This window comes from Lottia gigantea (assembly GCF_000327385.1).
Source record: "Lottia gigantea unplaced genomic scaffold LOTGIsca_150, whole genome shotgun sequence".
Taxonomy (NCBI): Eukaryota; Metazoa; Mollusca; class Gastropoda; family Lottiidae; genus Lottia; species Lottia gigantea.
The window spans coordinates 220,636-244,079 of NW_008707798.1; the positions used below are offsets into that span (position 1 = coordinate 220,636).

The following is a 23,444-nucleotide window of genomic DNA, read 5'->3' on the forward strand; positions in this document are numbered from 1 at the left end:
CCATTCCTGACAATGATCAAGCAGACCGTTGTGCCAAGGAAATCTTACCGATATAGATTTTGGGTATGGACAAAATAGTATAAAAATCATTCGTCTAAATCGTACCAAAAATCGTGCAAAATCAAAAAAATTAAACCAAATAGTGTCAGCAGTTGCATGCTCTGGGGAAAGGCAACAACTCTGTTCCTAACCAAAACAGGTGTTTGCAAAAAAGTAAGCGTTCTTTCTAGAGAACAATACCCAAAGAGAGTCAAGCTGGATTCAACATGGTTAAAGGGAAACAACATATTAAAAGTGTCAGGAATGAGACCAATTTAGTCCCACTTATTTGAAACAAGCAAACTTTACCGTTAACTGACTTCATATGAATCATGTAATGTTGAAGAATTCAACAGATCAAAGTATAAAAATATACAATTTACTTTATTCATCAATTTATTGGTGTTTACATACTAAAAAGATAGCTTGCCAGGCAAGGTAATATACGCCAAACTTTCAGCTTTGATTTAAAATAAAAATATTTGGCAGTACAGTAACAATCACCAGTATGAAATAATCAACCTTCAGTCTTACACTTCTTTTGAACTTTTTGGGGCAATACTGAATAATATTGAGTATGAATTAATGCCCTTGTTCTTGAAACGTGTTCAATTTTTGTTCAATTTTTAGCTCGTGAAAACCCTAAAAGGTAAATATTCAACCCAGCGCATTACTGAATAGTAAAACCACGTTTTGTCAAAATCTGGCATTAATCATGCCTTTTAGTGTTTAAGAGCTAAAAATTGAAAGCGTTTTCAAGAACGAGGTCCATTTCTACTATGAAACATTTTTCGATTTTTTGGATTTTCGATATTTATCCATGGTTTATAATAAGCAATTTAACCAAGTTTCATCAAAATTTGTCAAGAATTGAGCCTTCTAAAATGTTAACGAGCTAAAAATTGAACAAGTTTTCAAGAACAAGGGCAATAACTCCTACTAAATATTTGGGTTTATCCTTGGGTGAAAAGAAACACTCATGCTAAATTTTGTCAAAATCTGTCAAGAATTGTGCCTTCAAAACTGTTTAAGAGCTAAAAATTGAACGCATTCTCAAAAACAGGGGCAGTAACACTTAATTAATATTTCTTGAATCTCATGATTTTCGATAGGGTTCATCCTTGGGTGATTACGAACACTCACCCCATGTTTCGTTAAAATCTGTCAAGAATTGTGCCTTCTAAAGTGTTTACAAGCTAAAAATTGAACAAGGGCCATTACTCATACTAAATATTTTTTGATTCTTCTGATTTTCAATAAGGTTCATCCTTGGGTGATTACGAACACTCATACCAGGTTTTGTCAAAATCCATAAAGAATTGTGTCTTGTAGAGTGTTTACGAGCAATTGTGGACGGATGGACGGACATGGGTGACGGCAATATATTCAAAAATTATATAGAATTAACATGATCAAAATAGAACGGGTGGCATCTATCTTTAATACATATTATACCAGATCATATCCCAATGGATCTTTATTCTCATCTAATAATTGTAAGGAAGAATCTTGTAAATGACGAAGTAAGGTCTTTAAATTTTCTGGATTGAATTCCTGTAAAAAAAGAATGGAACTTGTAAAAACTCCACTTTTCTGTTAAAGCTTTTTCTACAGCATATCAGAAAGGTTTAATTTTTGAAAAGTTTATAAATATTACGAAATAAAAGAATATAATTCTGATTGCAACAAAGAAATCTGATTCCATTGAATCTTCCGAAGATATGCTTTCTTCACAGCCATAATAATGGAGTCACTTCGATCTCTTAATTCATATGTTTTGATATTTTATAGCATGGTTTAGAAAATATAAATAAAAACATTGTAAAACACATTTAAAAAAAATATAAGTCCATATACCTTGTATAAGAGATATCGTTCTGATGCTATATAATCAGCAAGTTGTAAACATTCGGCATACAGTCCAGAAGAGTGTAACATATGATGTAGGTTAAAACATAAACCAGGAATGTGTAATTCTCTTAATCTTTTCAACTGTAAGCTTCTTCCTTCATCTTCATTGCTATCCTATTTTATTAATAGAAATGGTACAAATATAACCATAACAAAACATTGGTTTCTTAAAGATAGCTTGCCAGGCAAGGTAACATATGCCCACTACCAGCTGTCAGAAAGTCTGTAGTGGTTTAATATGTGAAACCAATCACCCTATTTTTACTAATTTCAAGTTAACAGAGATCTCACATAAAAAATGTAGTCTCTATCAGGCCTATAAGCCAAATTAGACGCTTTGAATTAATTCAAAAACCGTTCACCCGATTGTTACCAATTTCAACTTGACTGAGATCTTGTCCATATATACATGCATACCAAGTTTCATCAAGATCAAAAACTGCACCCTGTATCATGACTACAAGCCAAACTTGTAGGGTTTTTACAAAATCAAGGGCAATAACTCCAAATCCATTCATCTGATTATGACAAAATTCAAACTTAACCGATATCTCATCAATATATACATGCATACTAAGTTTCATCAATATCAGGTAAAAACTGTAGTCTATAGCCTGCCTAAAAGCCAATTTTACTAAGTCAATGGCAATAACCCTGAAATCGTTCATCCAATTATTACCAACTTCAAACTTGACCGATATCTCATCAATATATTCATGCATACTAAGTTTCATCAAGATGGTATCAAAATTGTAGCGTTCATTGGGCTTACAAAGCAATTTTGAATGCAATTTTACTATGTCAAGGGCAATAACTCTGAGACCGATTATCCAATTTTGAACTTTACCGAAATCTCATCAATATATACATGCATACTAAGTTTCATCAAGATCGGATAAAAATTGCAGCCTCTATCGTGCATACAAGCAGAATTTAACACGTTTTAACTCAGTCAAGGGCAATAACTCTGAAACTGTTCATCTGATTATTACCAATTTCGAACTTGACCGAGATCTCATCAACATATAAGTGCATACTAAGTTTCATCAAGATTGGATAAAAATTGCAGCCTTTATCATGCATGCAAGCCAAATTTAACACGTTTTTACTAAGTCAAGGGCAATAACTCTGAAACCTTTCAAAACCCAACAACTGGTACATGAGAGAATATGTAATTTGGCATTCAATCAATATGAAATTTGAAAATCATAGTAAACAATAAATGATTATTTTAATTATTTTACCCAGTTCTAATTTACAGGTATTAATGTTTTTGATAATGAAAATGTTTTACAAAAAGCAGAATGCCTCTTTAAGTAAGCTAATATATTAGCTGACAAGTGCCACAAAATGTGAGAAAAATATAAAGCAATTATTTATAGAAATTACTGTAGGATTTTATTGGAATTTCCGATTGTCCCACAGGCTCGATGTAATATTCTTTGTCACAATGCTTTATTATATATAGTTCTTCAAATTTGAAACTATTCTGTTTCAGAACTGTCAACTACTAAAAAGATAGTTTGGCAGGTAAGGTAATATACGCACGCCCACTGGCAGCTTTGATTTTGAATAAAAATATTTGGTAGTACAGTAACAACCACCAGTATGAAATATTCAACCTTCAGTCCACTTCTTTTGAACTTTTTGGGCGATACTGAACAATATTACCAAGTTTTGTCAAAATCTGTCAAGAATTCGGCCTTCCAGAGTAATTACGAGCTAAATATTGAATGCATTTTCAAGAACAAGGGCAATAACTCATACTAAACATTTTTCAGTTCTTCCGATTTTCAATAATAGGGTTCATCTTTGGGTGATAAACACTCACACCAAGTTTCGTCAAAATCCATCAAGAATTGTGTTATTTACAGGCAATTGTGTACAGAAAGATGACATGGGTAACACCAATATACGCTTCAACCCCCTCCCCCCATTTTATGTGGGCGTATAAAAATATATTTACCTGTACTAAATCCACCATCCAACCACCATCAGTAAATAATAATAAATTATATATTCTATCTTTACTAATCTACAATTAGAAATTACTGCTATATACTATCTCAAATCTCTTTTATCTTTACTAATTTTGATAATCATTTGGTTACATTAGAATAATGAAGGTATATTTCCATATCAACTGGTGTATAAAGTTTGTATAAATATCATGTAATATCATATTAATTCATAAATTCATGCACTATTGCATTTCCCTACCTTTGTTTGGGCAGTGAGGTTATGTCTCCATCTATCTAATTCTGATTCAAATTGTTTCATTCTATGTTCATAAGCTACTTTATCAGTAAAGCTGGCTCCAACAGTTAAATTAGGTTTCTGAGGCTTAGCATGATGGAAGAATGAAAACCAGTCATTAAAACTGTCCACAGCATCCTTAAAAATAAAGTTTAAAAGTTTTATGACCTTAGAAGAAAAAGATAGCTTGCCAGGCAAGGTAACATACACCCACTACTGTCAGAAATGATAACAAAATCCTTGGTGGCTTAATAATGAATTTTCAAGTAATCTTAAAATAATCTATTAGTCGAGGCAAAAACCTGAAACAGTTCATCAAATTCAAACAATGTCTCAGTGCTGTACACACAAGGACAACAACTCTGAAACTGTTCATCCGATTATTACCAAAGTCAAGGGCAATAACTCTGAAACGATTCATCTGATAATACCAATTTCGAAGTTGAATGAGAACCCATCAATATATACATGCACACCAAGTTTCATCAAGATCAAATAAAACCTGTAGTCTCTATCGTGCCTACAAGCCATATTTGACATGTTTTTGCTAAGTCAAGGGCAATAACTCTGAAACCATTCATCCGATTATTACCAATTTCGAACTTGATGGAGATCCCATCAATATATATACATAACAATTATCAGGATCAGATAAAAACTAGTCTATATCGTGCCCACATGGCAAATTAGAAACGTTTTTTCTAAATCAAGGGCAATAACTCCGAAACGATTCATCCGATTATTACCAATTTCGAACTTGACTTAGATCTCATCAATATATACATGCGTACCAAGTTTCGTCAAGATCAGATAAAAACTGTAGCCTTTATGGTGCATACAAGAAATGTGAACGGGCATATAAAAATAAAATCTACAGAAGAGAAAGATCTAAATTTGAATTATAGATTTTACAAAATGCTGACAATACTGCCAAACATTTCCTCAGTCGGTTTCTTGAAGTTTGTATAGGGTTCACTTCATAAAGCTATGTAACCAGCTTGGTCAAATTTAACAAATCCACATTACTGATTCAGATGTTTATCCTTACTAGATATGCCTTTATACACATGTATTCTCTGATAGCATTTTCATCTGCTGGTTTTAGATTTCTGTGACCAGCCTGAAATATATGTAACAATTTATTTGAAAAGAACTGGATGCAATGTTAGAAATGAAAAATGAAATGAATCGAGTTTTACGTTCTACTTTTCTGCACCATGTGAGCTAATGAAGACGGGCAACGCCATGCAGGGTACAATAAGGGAAATTTTGCCAGGACAGCGGCATTAGCCTGCTCTTTTTCAATTTCCAACTGTCCTGCATCACTGACAGGGGAAAACTGGGTTGAAAAAACCAAAGGTATTATCTCGACCTATGTCGGGATTGAACCCCGGACCTTCAGGTCAGCGAGCAAGCGTCTAACTCACAGGATGCAATGTTAGGATATCACATTTTTATTGCCTAAATGAGTTTAAAGATAGCTTGCCAGGCAATATAATATACGCCCACTGAAATATTCAACTCTTTGGGGCAATACTGAATAATATTTAGTATGAGTTATTGCCCTTGGTCTTGAAAACCTGCTCAATTTTTAGCTCAAGAAGGCTAATATTCAATCTTCAGCTCAGTACTGAATAATAAAACCTAGTTTTGTCAAAATCCGGCAAGAATCATGCCTTTTAGTGTTAAAGAGCTAAAATTTGAACGCGTTTTCAAGGAAGGTCAATAACTCCTATGAAACATTTTTTTATTTTTTGATTTTCGATAGGTTTCATCCATGGGCGATAATAAACAATTTCACCAAGTTTCGTCAAAATCTGTCAAGAATGTTTACGAGCTAAAAATTAAACAAGTTTTCAAGAACAAGGGCAATAACACCTACTAAATAATTTCAATTTTTCTGATTTTCGTCAAAATCCGCCAAGAATTGAGCCTTCTAGAGTGTTTACGACCTAAAAATTGAACACATTTTCAAGAACAAGGGCAATAACTTATACTAAATATATTTTGATTCTTCTGATTTTCAATAGGGATCATCCTTGGGTGATAACGAACACTCACACCAAGTTTTGTCAAAATCCGTCCAGAATTGTGTCTTTTAGAGTGTTTACGACGGACGACAGACATGAATGATGGCAATATACGACCCCATTTCATGTGGACCTATAAAAATGGTTGTATGATCACTGCAACAAAAGTTTTGCAAGAAAAGGTTGTTGTGTGGCATTTAATGTCGAAGTTACACTCCATTATATATAGCCTGAGCTTGAACACAATTATCATAGTTTTTTTTTTATTAATTTAAGGAAATGGTATTTATGTAATACTTACTGTACTATGGTGTATTTTATATATAATGTCAATGGAATCATTGGGTAACTTATGAAATACTTGTTTTGCTGCTTCATGTTTCTTGACAGCTAGAAAAAGAATAACTATAGTTACGTATATATATATAAATACAGTCAAAATATCATTCCTATCAAAATGTACTAAAACATAACAATCATGAATCTCTGTGCCACCATGAATTTGATATTCTAAAACATAAACTTGATATGAGTCAAATGTATTACAGACCAAATTCACTTTTGAGTTATTTTCTTGTTCATAAGGGTTTACTCTCAAAATTGTCAAAGCACTCTATATTTTCAAATTCTTTAAGAAAATAGAGCTAATTTAAAAATACACAAACCTATAAAACCTCTCATTACAGCATTAGCTTGTTTAACAGCCTCTGATCTGTGTTTAGGATCAAACACCAGCCAATCAATGGCTTCAATTTTCTCACGGTCTTCCTACAATATCATATAATAAACATGTAATGTTCCATAAACTCTTACTTTCACAAAGGGATAGTTTCTACTTCTTCATGATTTCTTGCCAAGAACAAAACATAGTCTTGCGGCAAGTCTCGCAAGCGAATACGCCCACCAGCAGCTTGATAAAGAGCTAAATGTGAACTGTAAAACAAACTCTATATCGCAGCCTGTAAGGTGAGCACAAGCCAAAAAAGTGAAAAAACACGATGTCAGAGTTTTATGCGATATCTCTTAAGGAAATCATCGGATCCTCACCAAATTTCATACATGTGGGCGTATAAAAATGTTTTTAATTAAGCTCTATCATAAGTAAATTCATTGAGGTCATCATCACGTAAGCATAAGACTCCCAAATAAGAGATAATGACTTACATCTGTTATTTCAATATTACAAGCACTATCTGATACAGTGCTTGAATCTTCCCGTTTACGTATATTTTCTACTACAGTTTTGGTTATTAAACCTATATCTAATTCTTCTTCTTCAGCTAGATTTAATACATGCTGTCTTTCTTCTTTATCTTCTATACCTAAATGAAAATATGGACAACTTTATCATTTATTTACTGAGTATTTTCGAATCAGACTTATTAGAATACCAAGATTGTAGATTGTATGAATTAATTTGGTATGAACTAAATAAAAGCTGTAGTCTCTATCTCGTTCTCAAGCAAGTGTGGACGGAAGGACATGGCCATTTAATATTTTGGAAGTATGTTATTTTCAGTTTGTAATTGAAAGTTTTTAAGATTTTTAAAGAAATGATTTGTTACAAATATAACCATGTGAGAAACAAACACTGATTTTTAATTTCATACATGACAGACTTTCAGATATTACCTTACCTTCTAAAAACTTGGCATACCAATTAATCTGAGATGTTTTAGGTAAGTTGGACACATAGAATGCTACTAATTCTTTATTACCATTTTTAATTAAAATGTCTATATAAGTCTCTATAATTACTATAGCTTTCTCTTCCTAATGAAAAAAATTATATGAAATAAACAACAACAAAACAACTTGTACACAGAATTAAGATGCAAGAGAAACACGATCACCATGAAAAATAAGGGAAATTTCACTTGGTAGATTTCCTCTACATGTACGAAGCTTGCAGAAAATTGGGGGCATGGATTTCAACCTCGACTACAAGACAATTAATAAAAATTTTAGCCTTGAGGCAGGAGATTATTTGAATAACTTTATCACTTAATCAAAATTGTTTTGTAATATCAATGCAGACCTTAAAAGTTATAAACAAGACATTCATTTACCTGGTCCAATAATATAAAGGCAATCTTCATATAATAAATGTTAATTGAATACTATGATAGAACAGAGTAATAACTTGTTTTATTAAATGATCGAAAAATATCTCTCTTTTTATTGGTTGAGAGTGTACATCGCTTCCTTTGATAAAACATAATATTCACTGCGCAACTTTGCACGAGAGGTTAATAACTTTCATATTGGGTCAAGCATCTACCCAAAAATAGTATAAGTTAGCATAAATTAGATTCACAGTTTTCATTGGACAAAATTTGATCTTCGGCCAATCAAACTGGTTTTGTATGTGTCCTTCGGATTTCCCCAGTTGATGACAACAGTCAACAAAGTCTGTATTTATAGATGTCATGGACAGCAGTATACAAGAATTGCAAATGACGGCATCTTGACATTTCACTGGCTCATGCCAATGACGTATAAAGCCATGAATAGACAGTGCAAGATAATTTATACAGACGAAAATAGAAAGTGAATATACGAGCTATGGATCTGGACACGATTTGCTTCTATCATTTTCAATACCGTACCTAGTCTATTCGCGGCTTTATTGAGAAATTGTCATTTAATAAAACGTTTAATGCCTTTTGGTTTCAGTTGACGTGGGTTTTATCAACCTCAGGGATGCAATATTCATCTCAACTGTTGGTCTCGGTAAATATTACACCATTTGGGTTTATAAATCCTCATGTCAACCTCACCAAAAGTCATAGTATAAAACTAACCTCTGCTATATCTGTTATTCTACGTAATACAAGAACTAGATGTGCCATAAAACGTACAAGATGTTGTGGAATTCCATTATTGTCTGATTGAATCCATTTGTACATAACCTGAATTAATGCTAACAAGGAAAAATAATTACTACTCATCTGCTTCCTCATCAAGAATAATACCTCAAAATCAAATCAAAACTGTAGTATCTATTGCATTCACAAGCAGATTTATTTAGGTATTTGGACGAAGTCAAATGCCATATCTCAAAAAACAAATTTGCAAATATCACATTAAAATGTAGGCTTTTACAATACAAGATGCTACTCTATTTCACTGAATCATGTTTAAAACTATTGTAGAGCATTGATTACTAAAATTTTTATATACTTACTAGAAATATCTCCTAGTATAATATACTTCTGTATCACATTATACCATAAATTACATTCCAGTTGAATTTTCTACAATAAAAAACAAATATGTAGTTAATCTGACCAATATATTATGACAGTCAACATTTCAACATACACATTTGACATGTAGCATACTTGAGACATATCTGTTCGATTTTTGTACACAACTGGGGTCTAGTCAGTACATAAATAAGAGCAGTCTATTTTGTTTCAAGATAGAATAGATATATTTTGACTCCATGCAAGTCAGACATATAATGTTGTGTTAAATAACAACTAGGTAAAAGTAAAGCGCACTGCTTGTGAATCATCTCTGAAAGCGTACAAATGTATTTCTGTCACTATACAGTATCTGTAAGTTAACCAGAGAAATAGAATTTACCTCATTTAAACTAGCCTCAATTTCAGCAAACACCAAATCTGGATACAACCTATAATCAAAATCATGAACTTTTGAATTCAGTGTACCTTAACTTTCATATTTTTGTTCAGATTATGATGTTAATACCAAAATCACTGAGGGAACATTGCTCTATTTTAAATCAACCAGATTTTGTTACATTTCATGTCTGTTGTTGCCCATAGCAAATTACATGTATTTAGACAGTGACCTCAGATATAAATAAAATTTCTGCCATCATACATCCAGATCTCAATTCTGTCTTAAAAAAAAAATCAAAAACTTACAATTTACTAAAATATTCTGGTGGTAAGTCTACAAATTTTCTGGCAGATTTGGTATTTCTTCTTATTTCACCTTCAACATGTGTATCAACCATCACTTTAAAATAGGCCCATAAATAATCATGCCATGATTTACATACTGGTAATATAGCTGACAAATTACCACTCATCACTCCATAGATAGATTTCTCATATTTATCAAATTTTGCCTAAAAAGTAGATTTTCACAACTTTATTTCTACCATTAATCATATACAAATTAAATGGGCAAGTTGATAATGAATTTAAAGCTCTCTAATTTTATAGCATAATCATGTTATAGAGTATTTGAAGATAATAAATACATCTTACTTCTTGTCAAACAGAATGTGTACACAAATCATTTCATACAATATAACAATCTTATGTAATGTAATTTTACCTCTCGTGCCATTTTCCAACAAACAAGTTTCCAGACATCTCTATATTGATTACCCTGTATAGATTCAACTTGACCACCTTCACCCAACTTCTGATAATTAGAATCATGAAATGGCTGCCAACCTTCTAATGTTGCTGCTCTCCATGACTGGCCACAATTACGACAAACTTCTTGTGCCTTAAATCAAAGTAATGGATTTGTTATTTACCACTTTCAAAGGGAAGAAAAAAGAAACGCTGTTTTAAATTTACCAGACCAATAATACTCGTCTTTAGCCAAACCATTTTCCCCATATCAAATATAACATTTACTGCTCAGTTAACTTAACAAGGATTTGAGGAAAGATGATATACATGTATTAAATGTCATCAGAATTCTTATGATGACCATGACTAAAAAACAAGATTATTTGATTAAGACTCAAGTACATGCAAGATTCATAAATGTTTATGTCCTCTGCATTCTGGGAAGATACACCAAATGAAGATGACCTAGCTAAGAAGCTCTGCAGTTCTATAAGAATGTGTATAAATGATGAAGAATTCTACATAACCTACCCGATCTAACTGTCCAGCTCTGATGCATACAAACATATGTTGTAATAATCTCAATTCATCTTCCTTATCTAAATCATCTAATGAACTGTTCTGACGTATAGGTGCATCAGGATCCTTAAAATAAAGAATGAGAATCTTATAGTAACACTTCACCAAGTGGTAAAATAAGAGATAAAGAAAAATACTGTTCAAATCCAGCCTTAATTCAAAATAAGTCACCATATCAATAGGTATATTTTCTTCAAAATGACCGGAGAGAAATATTTTTAAGAACTTCTTCAATATCATTCTAAATGTCACATGTTACATAGATTGGATGCATTAGTCATATTTAAATCTGATACAATATAACTTAGTTGATACCTACCAATTCATCAACAAACACTCTAGAGGTTCGGACCATTTTACCTTCTTTCTTTTGTTTCAGTTCATGAAGTGAATTTTCCCTACAATAGGTCACAGGACATTAAATATACTCTCTGTCTACTTGTTTTCTCAGTGTAAATATTAGTATTTGGCTTATTTTTTTTTTACCCAGCAGAATATTTTGCATAATAAATAGTAAGTAAACCATTTTGAAAAATAACTTTGAAGCATGTCCCATCTACATTCGATATTTAATGTATCACAGCTATCATGTTTAAAAAGATAGCTTGCCAGGCAATGTAATATACGCCCACAGGCAGCTGATTTTGAATAAAAATATAATGTCTCCTACGTATTCTAAAGGTTTCAACAAATAATATCAAGCATTCATATTTTCCAGTGGCATGCTTGATGAAGGAATTCAGTGACTGAAAATTTGGAATGGTTGTTGTCATATCCACGAGAGGAGGCTTTTCATACTGAAATGACACCTGGCGAGCCAGCTGCTGGCTTTTAAGTAGTCCGGCGGCAGCTTGTGGCAAATTTTCAGTGGCTCACAGGTCTAATCAGTTATCTTTAACCGCAAACTGACAGAGTCTTTGCGTGTTGAACCCAGCTGGGTCCGAAATCTTACCGATATAGATTTGGGTATGGACAAAATAGTATAGAAATCGGTCGTCTAAATCGTACCAAAAATCGAGCAAAATAAAAAAAATTAAACCAAATAGTGTCAAAAATATACTGTCAGCAGCTGCATGCTCTGGGGAAAGGCAACAACTCTGTTCCTAACCAAAACAGGTGTTTGCAATGCGTTCTTTCTAGAGAGGGCCAACTTTCAGCTTTGATTTGGAATAAAATATTTGACAGTACAATAACAATGACCAGTATGAAATATTCAACCTTTAGTCTTACGCTTTTTTTTAACTCTTTGGGGCGATACTGAATAATATTGAGTATGAGTTATTGCCCCAGTTCTTGAAAACTTGTTCAATTTTTAGCTCGTGAAAACTCTAAAAGGCGAATATTCAAATCAAGTTTTGTCAAAATCCGGCAAGAATCATGCCTTTGCGTTTTCAAGAATGAGGTCAATAACTCCTATGAAACATTTTTCGATTTTTTTTTATTTTTGATTTGATTATAAACAATTTCACCATGTTTCGTCAAAATCGGTCAAGAATTGAGCCTTCTAGAATGTTTACGAGCTAAAAATTGAGCAAGTTTTCAAGAACTATGGCAATAACTCCTACTAAATATTTCCAATTTTTCGGATTTTCTATAGGGTTCATCCTTGGGTGTTAACACTCAAATTAAATTGCATCAAAATCTGTCAAATCTTCTAGAGTGTTTACGTGATAAAAATTGAACGTGTTCTCAAGTACAGGGGCAATAACTCATACTAAATATTTTCCGATTTTTCTGATTTTCAATTGGGTTTATCTTTGGGTAATAACAAACACTCATGCCAAGTTTCGTCAAAATCCGAGATAAAAATTGAACACGTTTTCAAGAACAAGGGCAATAACTCATACTAAATATTTTTTGATTCTTCTGATTTTCCATAGGGTTCATCATTAGATGATTACGAACACTCATACCAAATTTTGTCAAAATCCATCAAGAATTGTGTCTTGTAGAGTATATACAAGCAATTGTGGACGGATGGACATGGGTGACAGCAATATACGCTCCCCATTATCATGTGAGAGTATAAAAAGGGTATGACGACTAATTCTAAATAAATATTACCATAATTAAAACATGCCTTAAGGTAGTCAAGTTAACTTACCAAGCTACAGACTGATCAGAGAAGAATCTAACATCATCAGAAAACATCTCTAGATTATCTAAAGAACAATTTTCTAACCAATCTATCACCAACTGAGATTGTCTTATTAATGGTGTTTTTTCAAATAAATCATCAACTATCATCTGGTCACTTTTATTATCAATCTGAAATGAATAGATACGTCAAGAAAACAAAATAAACTGGGATAAACTTATAGCTATTTGGAATCTTCTGAAAGTGATAATCAAAGTTGAGTGTCTTTTTGAATTTTTAAATTTTGCGTACCAAGAATGTCCCTAATGCAGAGTAGAGGAACCATAATTTCACCAATTACCACAACATGGCATGAAATTTTTTCTTCTTTTTTTTTTTAAATATATTTATGAATTTACATAGAATTAAGTTTCCAATTTCCTGTTTTCTTCCAAAGCAACAAAAAACTCAATTTCTGTTTCAAACCTACAATTTGTCCATTCAATTACATTTTCCCAAAATATGATGCCATATGGACAATCCTATAATAAATGTTTGATTGTTTCAATTTGCTCTCTACACATGCTGCAGAATGGACTGTCACTGACACCCGTTTTGTATAAAATATCATTTGTTCCTAAAATTTGGTGAATTATTCTACTATAGTACATTGGAAAATTAGGAAATTAGGAAATAACTCATCCATTTGTTTATCAAATCTGATATTCATTTTCCCATTTGATCTCATTTCAAGGTTTTTCATCAATATTTTGGATAAAGTGATTATAGAAGGATTTGCAACCCTTTATGTCATTTAGTTATTTGTCTAGGTCACAGAGCAATAGATAAGCCCATTAATTATGTGAAAATTAGTTAGTCATTAGTATGATTTTAGTTGAAAAGACACACACACAAAACATACACTGTATGTTATATAATGTACTGTATATAGCCATGGCACCAGTCCTGAAATAAATATTCCCTGAAATCTAACTTACAAATCGATTAATCTATTAATGTAATATGATACATTTACATGAAGAAATATTTGTTCCTAGGATGAATGGGCATTGTTCAATGGTTCCAGATTTTGATTTCTTTTGTAAGCTACAACCAAACGTTTTGTGTATACATGGGGAAATGTATCTGGTTATCGTGTTGAATCCATTCATTATATTTCCATAAAGTAGGTCACATATAAATCTTTAGTTCCCATTCTTTATAATATATGGTTTGATTGTATATTTTAATCATACTATTAAATCAAATAGGTAACATTAGTTTTTCAGTGGTAAGACTTTCCTTTATTAATATTTCTATAAAATCTTGCAGAAAAGACATCCTTCTAAAAATGGTTATTTATGTTCTTACCAAACTTATCATCATATTTGAAATAATGTTTATTATTGTCAGGCAATATGTCAAAAAGTAATGTTTTCCAACAACTTTCTGATCCTATTAACTTTCTCATCCATGTTAATTTGAACTTTTTATAAAAAGCCTCACATTAGTCATTTGCAGGCCTCCAATTTGATGAGTTTGTACGATAACTTTCCTTGAGATTCTATCCACTTTATCATTCCAGCAATGATTCAACTTCTTTAATTTTGTTTTCTCTTGGTGTATGTAAACTTATGAAAAAATGTGTTATTATGGGTAATAAGAGAGTTATTAGAACAACTATTTTGCCAGGCACAGTTAAATATCTTCTTGACCACTGTTTAGTCAGCTTTTTTTATGTTAAGTATCTTATTATGGCATAAAATGTTGATGTTACCATTGTCATAAGTTAAACTAATGATATTGAAACAAAACTTGAATCCTACAATTCATGTGATGTACAATCATTACTAGCTACTAGTTGCATCAACATACTTAGTATAATCTACTGCTTCTGAAAGAAAATTGCCAAGCCAATACTGATTTTTTTATGAATTATTTCAGAACTTTTAAAGCAACATTGAGTTTCTTCATAAGATGACACAAATCACAATGGTATCAGGACTTAAATACAGTACAAAAGAGACTGGAAAATGGCTACAAAATATACCTTTGCTGGTGTATCTAATATCATTTCTTCTTCATCATTATTATCTTCTGTATCTAATAATCTATCTTTAGATAGAGACCGTAATAACTGCCACGTATATTTCTCATTTTCTAATAATTCTAATGTGTCATATGTTTTCTGAAATCTACATAAAATACTTTTCTAATTACACCTCACTTCAATACATTTCATTCTTAATTTCCTGAAAGCTGACTGATTTGCAAAAACTAATGAAAATGACATCAAAAGTTATAAATTTGAAGCTACAAAAGCTAAAAAAATACAGCATAAGACCTACTTGTGTTGAGCATTTTTGGTTGATCTGTTGACTAATTTCCTTAATAATATGACATGTTCTGAACAAATATTTTCACAATCAGACATCAAGTTAAACACCTGCATGTTGGATGGACTACGTTTTACTGATTGGTGAAATTCTCGATAAACACCACTTGATGCTGGAAAGTAGAACAGACAACAGAGTAAATGACTAAAGTTGATCATATATCTTTGACATCAAATTCTCAAGACTAAAGCTGTTTTTTTTTTCATTTACAATTTGAATTTCCATGGTGACTTCTCACTCTTGATCTGATCAATTGTTGAAAATTAATTTCTATTTCCTATTCTATTTGAAACAAAATAGATCAAGATTTTGTTTATTCCACCATTTCTAAGAAAAAAACCCTGTAGATTAACCATTCAATTTCCATGTGCAGAGCATTCTACTTCTTCTATTCCACTAAAATACAAATCTGACAGAGACAGATAAATCAACTAAGTTAAGTTGCCAATTAAAGACATAAGTTGACAAACCTGCAAGTCCAGGGTCATCTTCAATCAATAATGAAACATTAGTGGTGGTCAAATCATCACCAAACTAACAAATAAAAAAAAAATCATTTTATATGTTATTTCAAATCTATCCATTGTACACTGATGTTCCTTAATCACCGGTAGGATATATTGTTTATATTCTACCGTTGCTCTCGCAATCCCATATTCTCGTCATTAGAGACCAATAACCTCCCTTGGCAAACCATATGTCACTATTTAATTTATACAATCAGGAAGCTCGTAGCAAAAGATGGCGATTGCAATTATCTGGAAATGTTGCATCCCATCAAACCCCTTTCCATCTATGTGAAACTTGACAGAAAATTACTAACACATATGCTTAATATTCACATAAAATTTCAGAGCATTCTAACATTTCATCCATCTTAAGCAATTTTCAATTTTTTCAGGTGGGATTTTTCCCGTAATGGCGAAATGGAAGGGGACATAATTCATTCATGTAGTCGTACTCGCCTTGCCAAATCATTGATTCACATGCCATTTCAAATAAATACGAATTTTCTTGTCGTAAAGATTATAGAAGATATTCTTTTCATTCGTCTTTTGAAAACTATATAATAGCTGTTTGAAAATTGACACTATATGACAAAAAACTCAACCATGAACTTTGAGACTCAATTATCAGAAAGCAAATTTGTTACTAAAATTTTGTGTCTGGTAATTCAAAAATTAGGAATCTAATTGGTTGAGAAGTAAGCTCTCTACCAATCAAAATTAATGACGAGAATATGGATTGCGAAAACAATGGTAGAATAGAAACAACATATGCTATGGACACTAGGGTTAGGTATTGATTACCAAATTGAGATCGATTATTGACGGCAAGGTATCGATCAATAATCGATTAATAATCAAAATAATCCTTAGATACTTTTTTGTATCATAAAATTATGATAATACTAATATCAATGCTGAGATCGATTATTACAGTTTATTTTGGGTAAGTTATATGCTGATAGGAAAAAATTGTGGAAAAGTGACCTTAAAAAGACAGGTAGACTGGAAAAAATGTTACTTTGATATTAAATCGATTATGAAATTTGATAATCGAAATTATAATTTCCTGGTGATGATACTCAATTATTTTGATTTATTTTACCCAGCCCTATTGTACACAATAATCATATCAAGCTCACGGCAAAATTCAAAGAAAATTCATTTTTGTTCTGTTTTTTAATTTCAATATTGAGGCATTATTAAAAGCAATCTTTGAATTTTCTATTGCTCATTTCATTTCAAATTATAACACACAAATACATGTACAAGATGATGGTTCATACCTGAGCAGCCATATAATTTGACTGATCTCGAGAAAAGGCGAAATTGGTAAGCATACTATCATTAATAGTCTGATAACCTGTCACTCCTGGTCTACTTGGTGAAGCAGCTCCAATAGCTGATATATCAAATTTTGGTCCTGGGATAGGAGAGGCATATTTTGTTGTATCTGAAAAAATATAGTATAGAATTGCATTTTATAACATTTTGTCAAAAGATTAAAACAAAATAAAATAGGGCACATGCAGAATACCACAATAAAAGAGATAAAAATACCTACATGTACTATTCCTCAAAATACCAGATTTAGGTGTTTGTTGAAATCTTGGTGGATGGATAGGGGAAGCCACAGCTTCATCTAATAACTGTAATGCTAATCAAAAGTTAAGGCTTTTATGGTGTAATCTAATTTAATAAATATAATTGATACAAACTAAAAAATCTTAACCCATTTGTGCTTTTTCATCAAGAGTTACTGATTTCATACTGATCAGTAGTTCCAAATATGATACCAATTTTTGTACATAGATATTCAAATTAATGTTTCTTGAAGAAAAAAGGATACACTTATGAAAGTTTGGTTTTGGCAGTGAATGCTGTTCTTGTTGCTGATAAGCAGCTTTTGATTTCTCTGGAAAGAGACTATCCAGTTTCTGAAATGAAATTACAGGTTTATATTTGAAGCTAACCATAAACATACAAATGATTCCTAACTCTATTATCAAAATCAAACAAGCTGAAAGAATGATATGTATACATCAACATTTAAGAGTGTGTCACTTTCACCATGAATTCATTTTCTAAAAAGCAAATATCACCAATCACAATAAATATGAATCCTTTATGGATAACGCAACACAATCATATGATATACTAATACCACTCTTAATTTTTTTTTTTCACCTCTGATGATGACAATGTAAATTGTTGAAACATTATCTCCAAAAAAAAAAATCAGGAAGAGTATCCCATAAAATTGTGTTCTATTATTACAATAAATATTGTGTGCCAATCATTACTAAATGAATTGAAAATGAAACTCCAAAATGATCATGAAAGTTGAAGGTTGTCTTTTTTGCTTTTAAAAGAATCTAATCGGAAATTTGTAATTTGGAAATATGATTTTGCAGAGGGTAATTTTCACATATACCAGTAATTCAAAAAAGAAATTTAAAATCTAAGGACCTGAAGACATCCTTTGCTATTTTCAAACCAATGATGAGACTGTGAGTTCAGATGTGAATTTTTTCTGTCATTCCATCCATATCAACAACAACAAAATGTCAACTTCTTTTTATGAGAATGTCTTCATGATACATACACAAGATAAGGTTTAGCAACACTCCCTCTGACATAATACCACTTCCCCCCCCAGATATATTCCATCAAAATGACCCACATTTCAGTCTGGAACTCCTCATCTGTAAAATCATACTTCCCCATTATCATTTTTTTATTAGGTCTATTGGTAGGCATTTTCATCAACCGACAGACAATTAAGACCTTCAGTATTAGTTTGGGGTTTATATCACAAATCATACACAAATAATAATCAAAATAAACAACAAATTGGTCATCGTCCTGTTCTTCCCTGAATCAAAATTTCAAAACAGACAGTTCTAGAAGTGTCAAGCAAATATTTGTGTTTGAGAAGAGTTCTACTTTTATACTGAAGCCTTTCATGTTTTAGGCCCCTTAACATACAGATGATATATATGTGTTGGGCCTATTCAACTAATAACAGCTCATGGTTTTGTCTTTTTCACCTCACAGCCTTTTTCCCAGAGCAGTTGTCACACTGAGGATAGTGACCCTTGTGATGGCAGCGCCATCCGCGGATGGGTGTTGTAGTTCCTTCTAAAGTCGCTAGATGGACCTACTGCTGGTATTTCCTATTATATGACCGTTATTCCACTTTAAATGTCCGCGAAAAGTTTAATTTTTGCTATACCTACGCTATTGAGCAGATTGTTAACGGTTTTCGAAAAAAGAAAATCTGGGTCGGGACCGTTTTCGGGCACAGACAGGACAGTCACCAATTGTTTTTTTTATGTGGCTTTAAAATGTGATCAGACAGTTGGACCTGTCTAATTAATGACCCAATTCATATTTGTTGATTGATAAAAATAGGAAGAGACTATTGTTTTATGGCAGCCATGAACTTTTTAATGAATTCTTTAGTTGCCTTTAGCGTGTTTGTTTGGGTCTAAACAGTTCTTTGTTGTTTAAAACAAAAAAGTGAGTAGTCTGCCGTAAGCATAGAAAAATTATTTCAAATTACGGCTGCATTCTAATTCTATCTTGTTCCTCAAAAATAATCAATTCATTCAATTCCAGACATTACAGTTCTTGAGAATAGATCAAAACCAGTTATACCTGTTGAGGAAATGAAAATGAATCCATAATTTTTGCGTTTAGTTAGGCTAATTTATTGTAATTTTTATTCATATTTGTATAGAAGTTTTTACTGTCTCATATTTTGATCCCGCTCTCAAGCTCAAATTCTTGAAATAGTATTAAACAAAACGAAAAAATAGTGACAAATAAAAGATATTATCCGAAACATCGATTTGATTGAAAATGTACTCAATTTATGATCTAATTAAAGTACGCTATATACTACAATTCGTTTGATCAGATTTTCTTTTGGAGACAATCAATCCAAAAAATTAGTGTATCCATCGGCCACAAAAATTGGCCGGCCACTGAAGTAATGACGAAGTGTCAATTGGAAATACCGCCATATTTCAAAATGGCGTCCTCCAGGAAGAAACGTGCTGAAGATGATATAGAAAATAAAGAGGAAATGAACAATGTTGAAGATGATTTTGATGAAGCGGGTTCTGGAGATGAATTGATGGACCAAGTAAGAATCATCAAAAAATACGAAACTTCTTGATAACATAGTATTGAGATTTGCCTACCTGAAAACCACAAAAAGTAAACAAAAGGGAGACAACACACTGGCATTAATTTTACAAGAATTAAAATACCAGACCAAGGGTCAACTATGTTACATCTATTAGATGTAGTTACCTTTCTCTGATCTCTTTTCCTTTCACTTCAGCAAATGGAAGTTGAGTTTGAAGCAAGAATGCCACAAGATTCAGACTTTCATGGAATAAAGACACTCCTCCAGCAGGTAAATCTTTAGTTTAGTTGTTTAATGACACTTTACATAAAGCTCTGTGCTCTGTGTATATTAGACGGAAACATCTGTCTCTTATCCAATACAATAGAATACAAAAAGTGTAATGGAAGATTTTTTTATATTAAAACAAAGTTTCAGAATATTAAAATATGTCTTTATTTCAGCTGTTTTTAAAAGCTAATGTTAATTTATCAGAACTGACAAATACCATTATATCACAGAACTACATTGGTAATGCAATAAAGGTAAAGGAAATGATGTTTTATTAAATACCATTTAACCGTACTTTTTTGCACTTTGCAAGAACTTTTGCCTAGACAGCTGCACCTACAATTATTAGGTTTCCAGTTCTAAGAGAAATTTGGATAATAGGGTTATGGCTTTATCAGTATTTTATTTAGGAAGCAGGAATTCAGATTGATGACTTTTAGCATGGCATATAATTCAATTTAAATCATTCAGCAAACCCAAATTGGTTATTTTAATTACTGACATGTTTGTCTTTCTCTCAGTGTTAATGTAACTGTTTTTATAGCAACTAAATGATGATGATGAAGATGATGATAGTGAAAATGGTTTTGATGATGGTGATCCAGTATTTGGTATTATGTCAGCTATAAATCTCACAGAAAGACAAGTACGTTTGTTAATCTGTTTTTGTATAATTGCATCAAAGGCACTTAGCCATGCATTAAACAGTTCAGTTGCATGTTTTATTATATAATTGTGTAGAGAGAAGGCATTGACTGGAGCTGTATTTGCAGATCATTACCGACATTGAAAACAGAACTATAAATATTACCTCAGAGATAAGATTAGAACCCACAAACACAATTTGTTAGACATGACCCAGCAAATGATTAGGATTTTAACTCCCCAAGCGTCAAAGAAAGAAAGCCGGTATACATGTTTTCGACAATTATTTACAGTGCAATCTAATGAAATCACTAATTTCAGAATGATTTAGCATGTGTAAGAGAGATTATATCCTGGTTATCAGAGAAATGTGAATCAGCTGGTGAGGATGGAAGAAAAATCTTTGAAGTACTAAATAACAAGGAATGTCATGTTGGTTTATTAATAAGTGAAAGATTTCTCAATATACCTATTGAAATAGCAGCACCATCTTATGAATCTTTACGGTTTGTGTTGTGTGTAATTTTCATATAGTATTATGCTGTAGACCTTATTCACACGTCAGCCATATTGAATCTAGAACAAGGCTCATAACGCTTACCTTTTCCGTTGCGTCACTGCATAAAATCGCCACCTTGACGTCTAACTTGAAACTAATCATATTTTACATCATTAAATTCAAAACTGATTAAGCTATTTAATGATACTTTCAGATGAAATTTACCTTCACACATTTCCTAGAAAGGGCAGTTTTAATCCCATTTTATTGCTGTTGAGCTACAAATTGGCTATTCATTCAATGAGGTCTCCATCTTATCAATGGATGATGTAATTTGTGTTCTAAACCCTGCTTTCAGTGTCTCAAAAACAAGGCGTGAATAAGGTCTATAATTATGGAAAGGTCATCTCATGTTATATTTGAAATATAAGGCACATATAACTTACATGAAATATCTTCTCTCCATTTGTTTGTCAATTAATAAGTAAAGAACAAAGTAAAAAAAGTAAAAAATATTGGTTTTGAGGACAGGTTATAATGAAAGAGAAAAAAGAAATTATTGTAGCTGTTCTGTGAATGTTTTTTTTATTACAAAAGTTAATTGTCAAATTTCAAAATAATATTATGTGTCACTTGTGTATTTTAATTTTCTATTGTTTTTTTTATGTTTAGGAAGGATATGACTAAAGCTAACAAGAAAAATATGAATTATAATTTTGGTTATTATGTATTAATAAGTAAATGTTATCGAGCTAGAGTAGAGGGAGGAGATAGTCTATTAAATAATCAGATGTTTTACAGTAATCCTGAAGATGAAATATTAAATGAGGTTAGTATTGTTTGTCTCTTCAAGAGCAAAAATACTTAATAACTTTTTACAGAATTGTCAACATAGGGCACACTGTGACAGTGATCACTAAAATAAATTAAACCATCAATTTTTACGTCAATCAGCACAAAATGCATCCTGTATTATCCTTGCCTTGCTAACTACCACTTTAACTGCATTTTATGTATTTTGATTTGACAGAAACCTTAGCTAGTCTGTATTGCATTGCTATTTGTTTCACATAAGATAAGTTTTCAGCCAAAATATAGGACATGTGTAATTGAAAGTCTAATGTTACTATTTTGAAGCTGATATTCCAATTCACATAAAATGATACATAATACAATTTAATTTATCAAACAAAAAGAAGACAGTGAAGTAATGTGAAATTGTTTGTATATTTTAGTTGAGTGATATAGCAGTAAGTTTTAGTGTAGCTAAAGAAAGAGATAATATTGTTGGTGGAAGTTGGGATGATGATGATGATAGTATGGAGGCTATGAGATCTGTGATGGTATTTACTGCTGATAAATATGATTCTATTATACAAACTTTAAAAACACAACTTGCCACTTAAAATAAAGTGTATAATGTATATCAGTGTTATCAATATATCATATGACAGAAATTTCACAGGACATTCTTTAGTCTGTTGAAAACTTTGTTTTGTACAGTAATGGTGGTTGTTAATTTGTAACATCTTACTGATTAGAGATTAATAGTTTTTTATACGCCCACATCTCTCTATGTGGATGTATATTGTCGGCACCCCTGTCCGTCCGTCAACATTTGCTTGTAAACGCATATGAAATCAAATGAAATTTGGTATGTGTATACATATTCATAAAACGAAGATCAAGTTCGAATTTGGGCTATTTTCAACCTTTAGAAGCAGAGTTATTGCCCCAAAA

The 23,444-nt window shown here is 31.8% G+C and overlaps 2 protein-coding genes across 2 annotated transcripts; one reads left to right on the forward strand and one right to left on the reverse strand.

Moving 5' to 3' along the window:
• Nucleotides 1-404: 404 nt before the first annotated feature.
• On the reverse strand, nucleotides 405-16,156 carry LOTGIDRAFT_200770 (hypothetical protein). The gene is made up of 20 exons (XM_009050628.1): nucleotides 16,099-16,156; nucleotides 15,581-15,740; nucleotides 15,283-15,427; nucleotides 13,260-13,402; nucleotides 11,475-11,553; nucleotides 11,108-11,221; nucleotides 10,551-10,727; nucleotides 10,133-10,338; nucleotides 9,828-9,876; nucleotides 9,424-9,493; nucleotides 9,041-9,159; nucleotides 7,874-8,009; nucleotides 7,401-7,558; nucleotides 6,902-7,004; nucleotides 6,538-6,626; nucleotides 5,255-5,326; nucleotides 4,171-4,344; nucleotides 3,917-3,985; nucleotides 1,897-2,064; nucleotides 405-1,593 (listed from the first exon to the last, which is right to left on the reverse strand). Exons 2-20 carry the CDS (start codon nucleotides 15,682-15,684, stop codon nucleotides 1,489-1,491), a joined length of 2,280 nt encoding a protein of 759 aa, XP_009048876.1. The 5' UTR covers nucleotides 15,685-15,740; nucleotides 16,099-16,156; the 3' UTR covers nucleotides 405-1,488.
• Nucleotides 16,157-20,170: 4,014 nt separating this feature from the next.
• Nucleotides 20,171-23,110, forward strand: LOTGIDRAFT_140700 (hypothetical protein; the record flags this gene model as incomplete). The annotated part of the gene is made up of 7 exons (XM_009050629.1): nucleotides 20,171-20,284; nucleotides 20,486-20,560; nucleotides 20,734-20,814; nucleotides 21,105-21,206; nucleotides 21,527-21,711; nucleotides 22,377-22,546; nucleotides 22,953-23,110. 7 exons carry the CDS (start codon nucleotides 20,171-20,173, stop codon nucleotides 23,108-23,110), a joined length of 885 nt encoding a protein of 294 aa, XP_009048877.1.
• Between the last annotated feature and the right edge of the window lie 334 nt (nucleotides 23,111-23,444).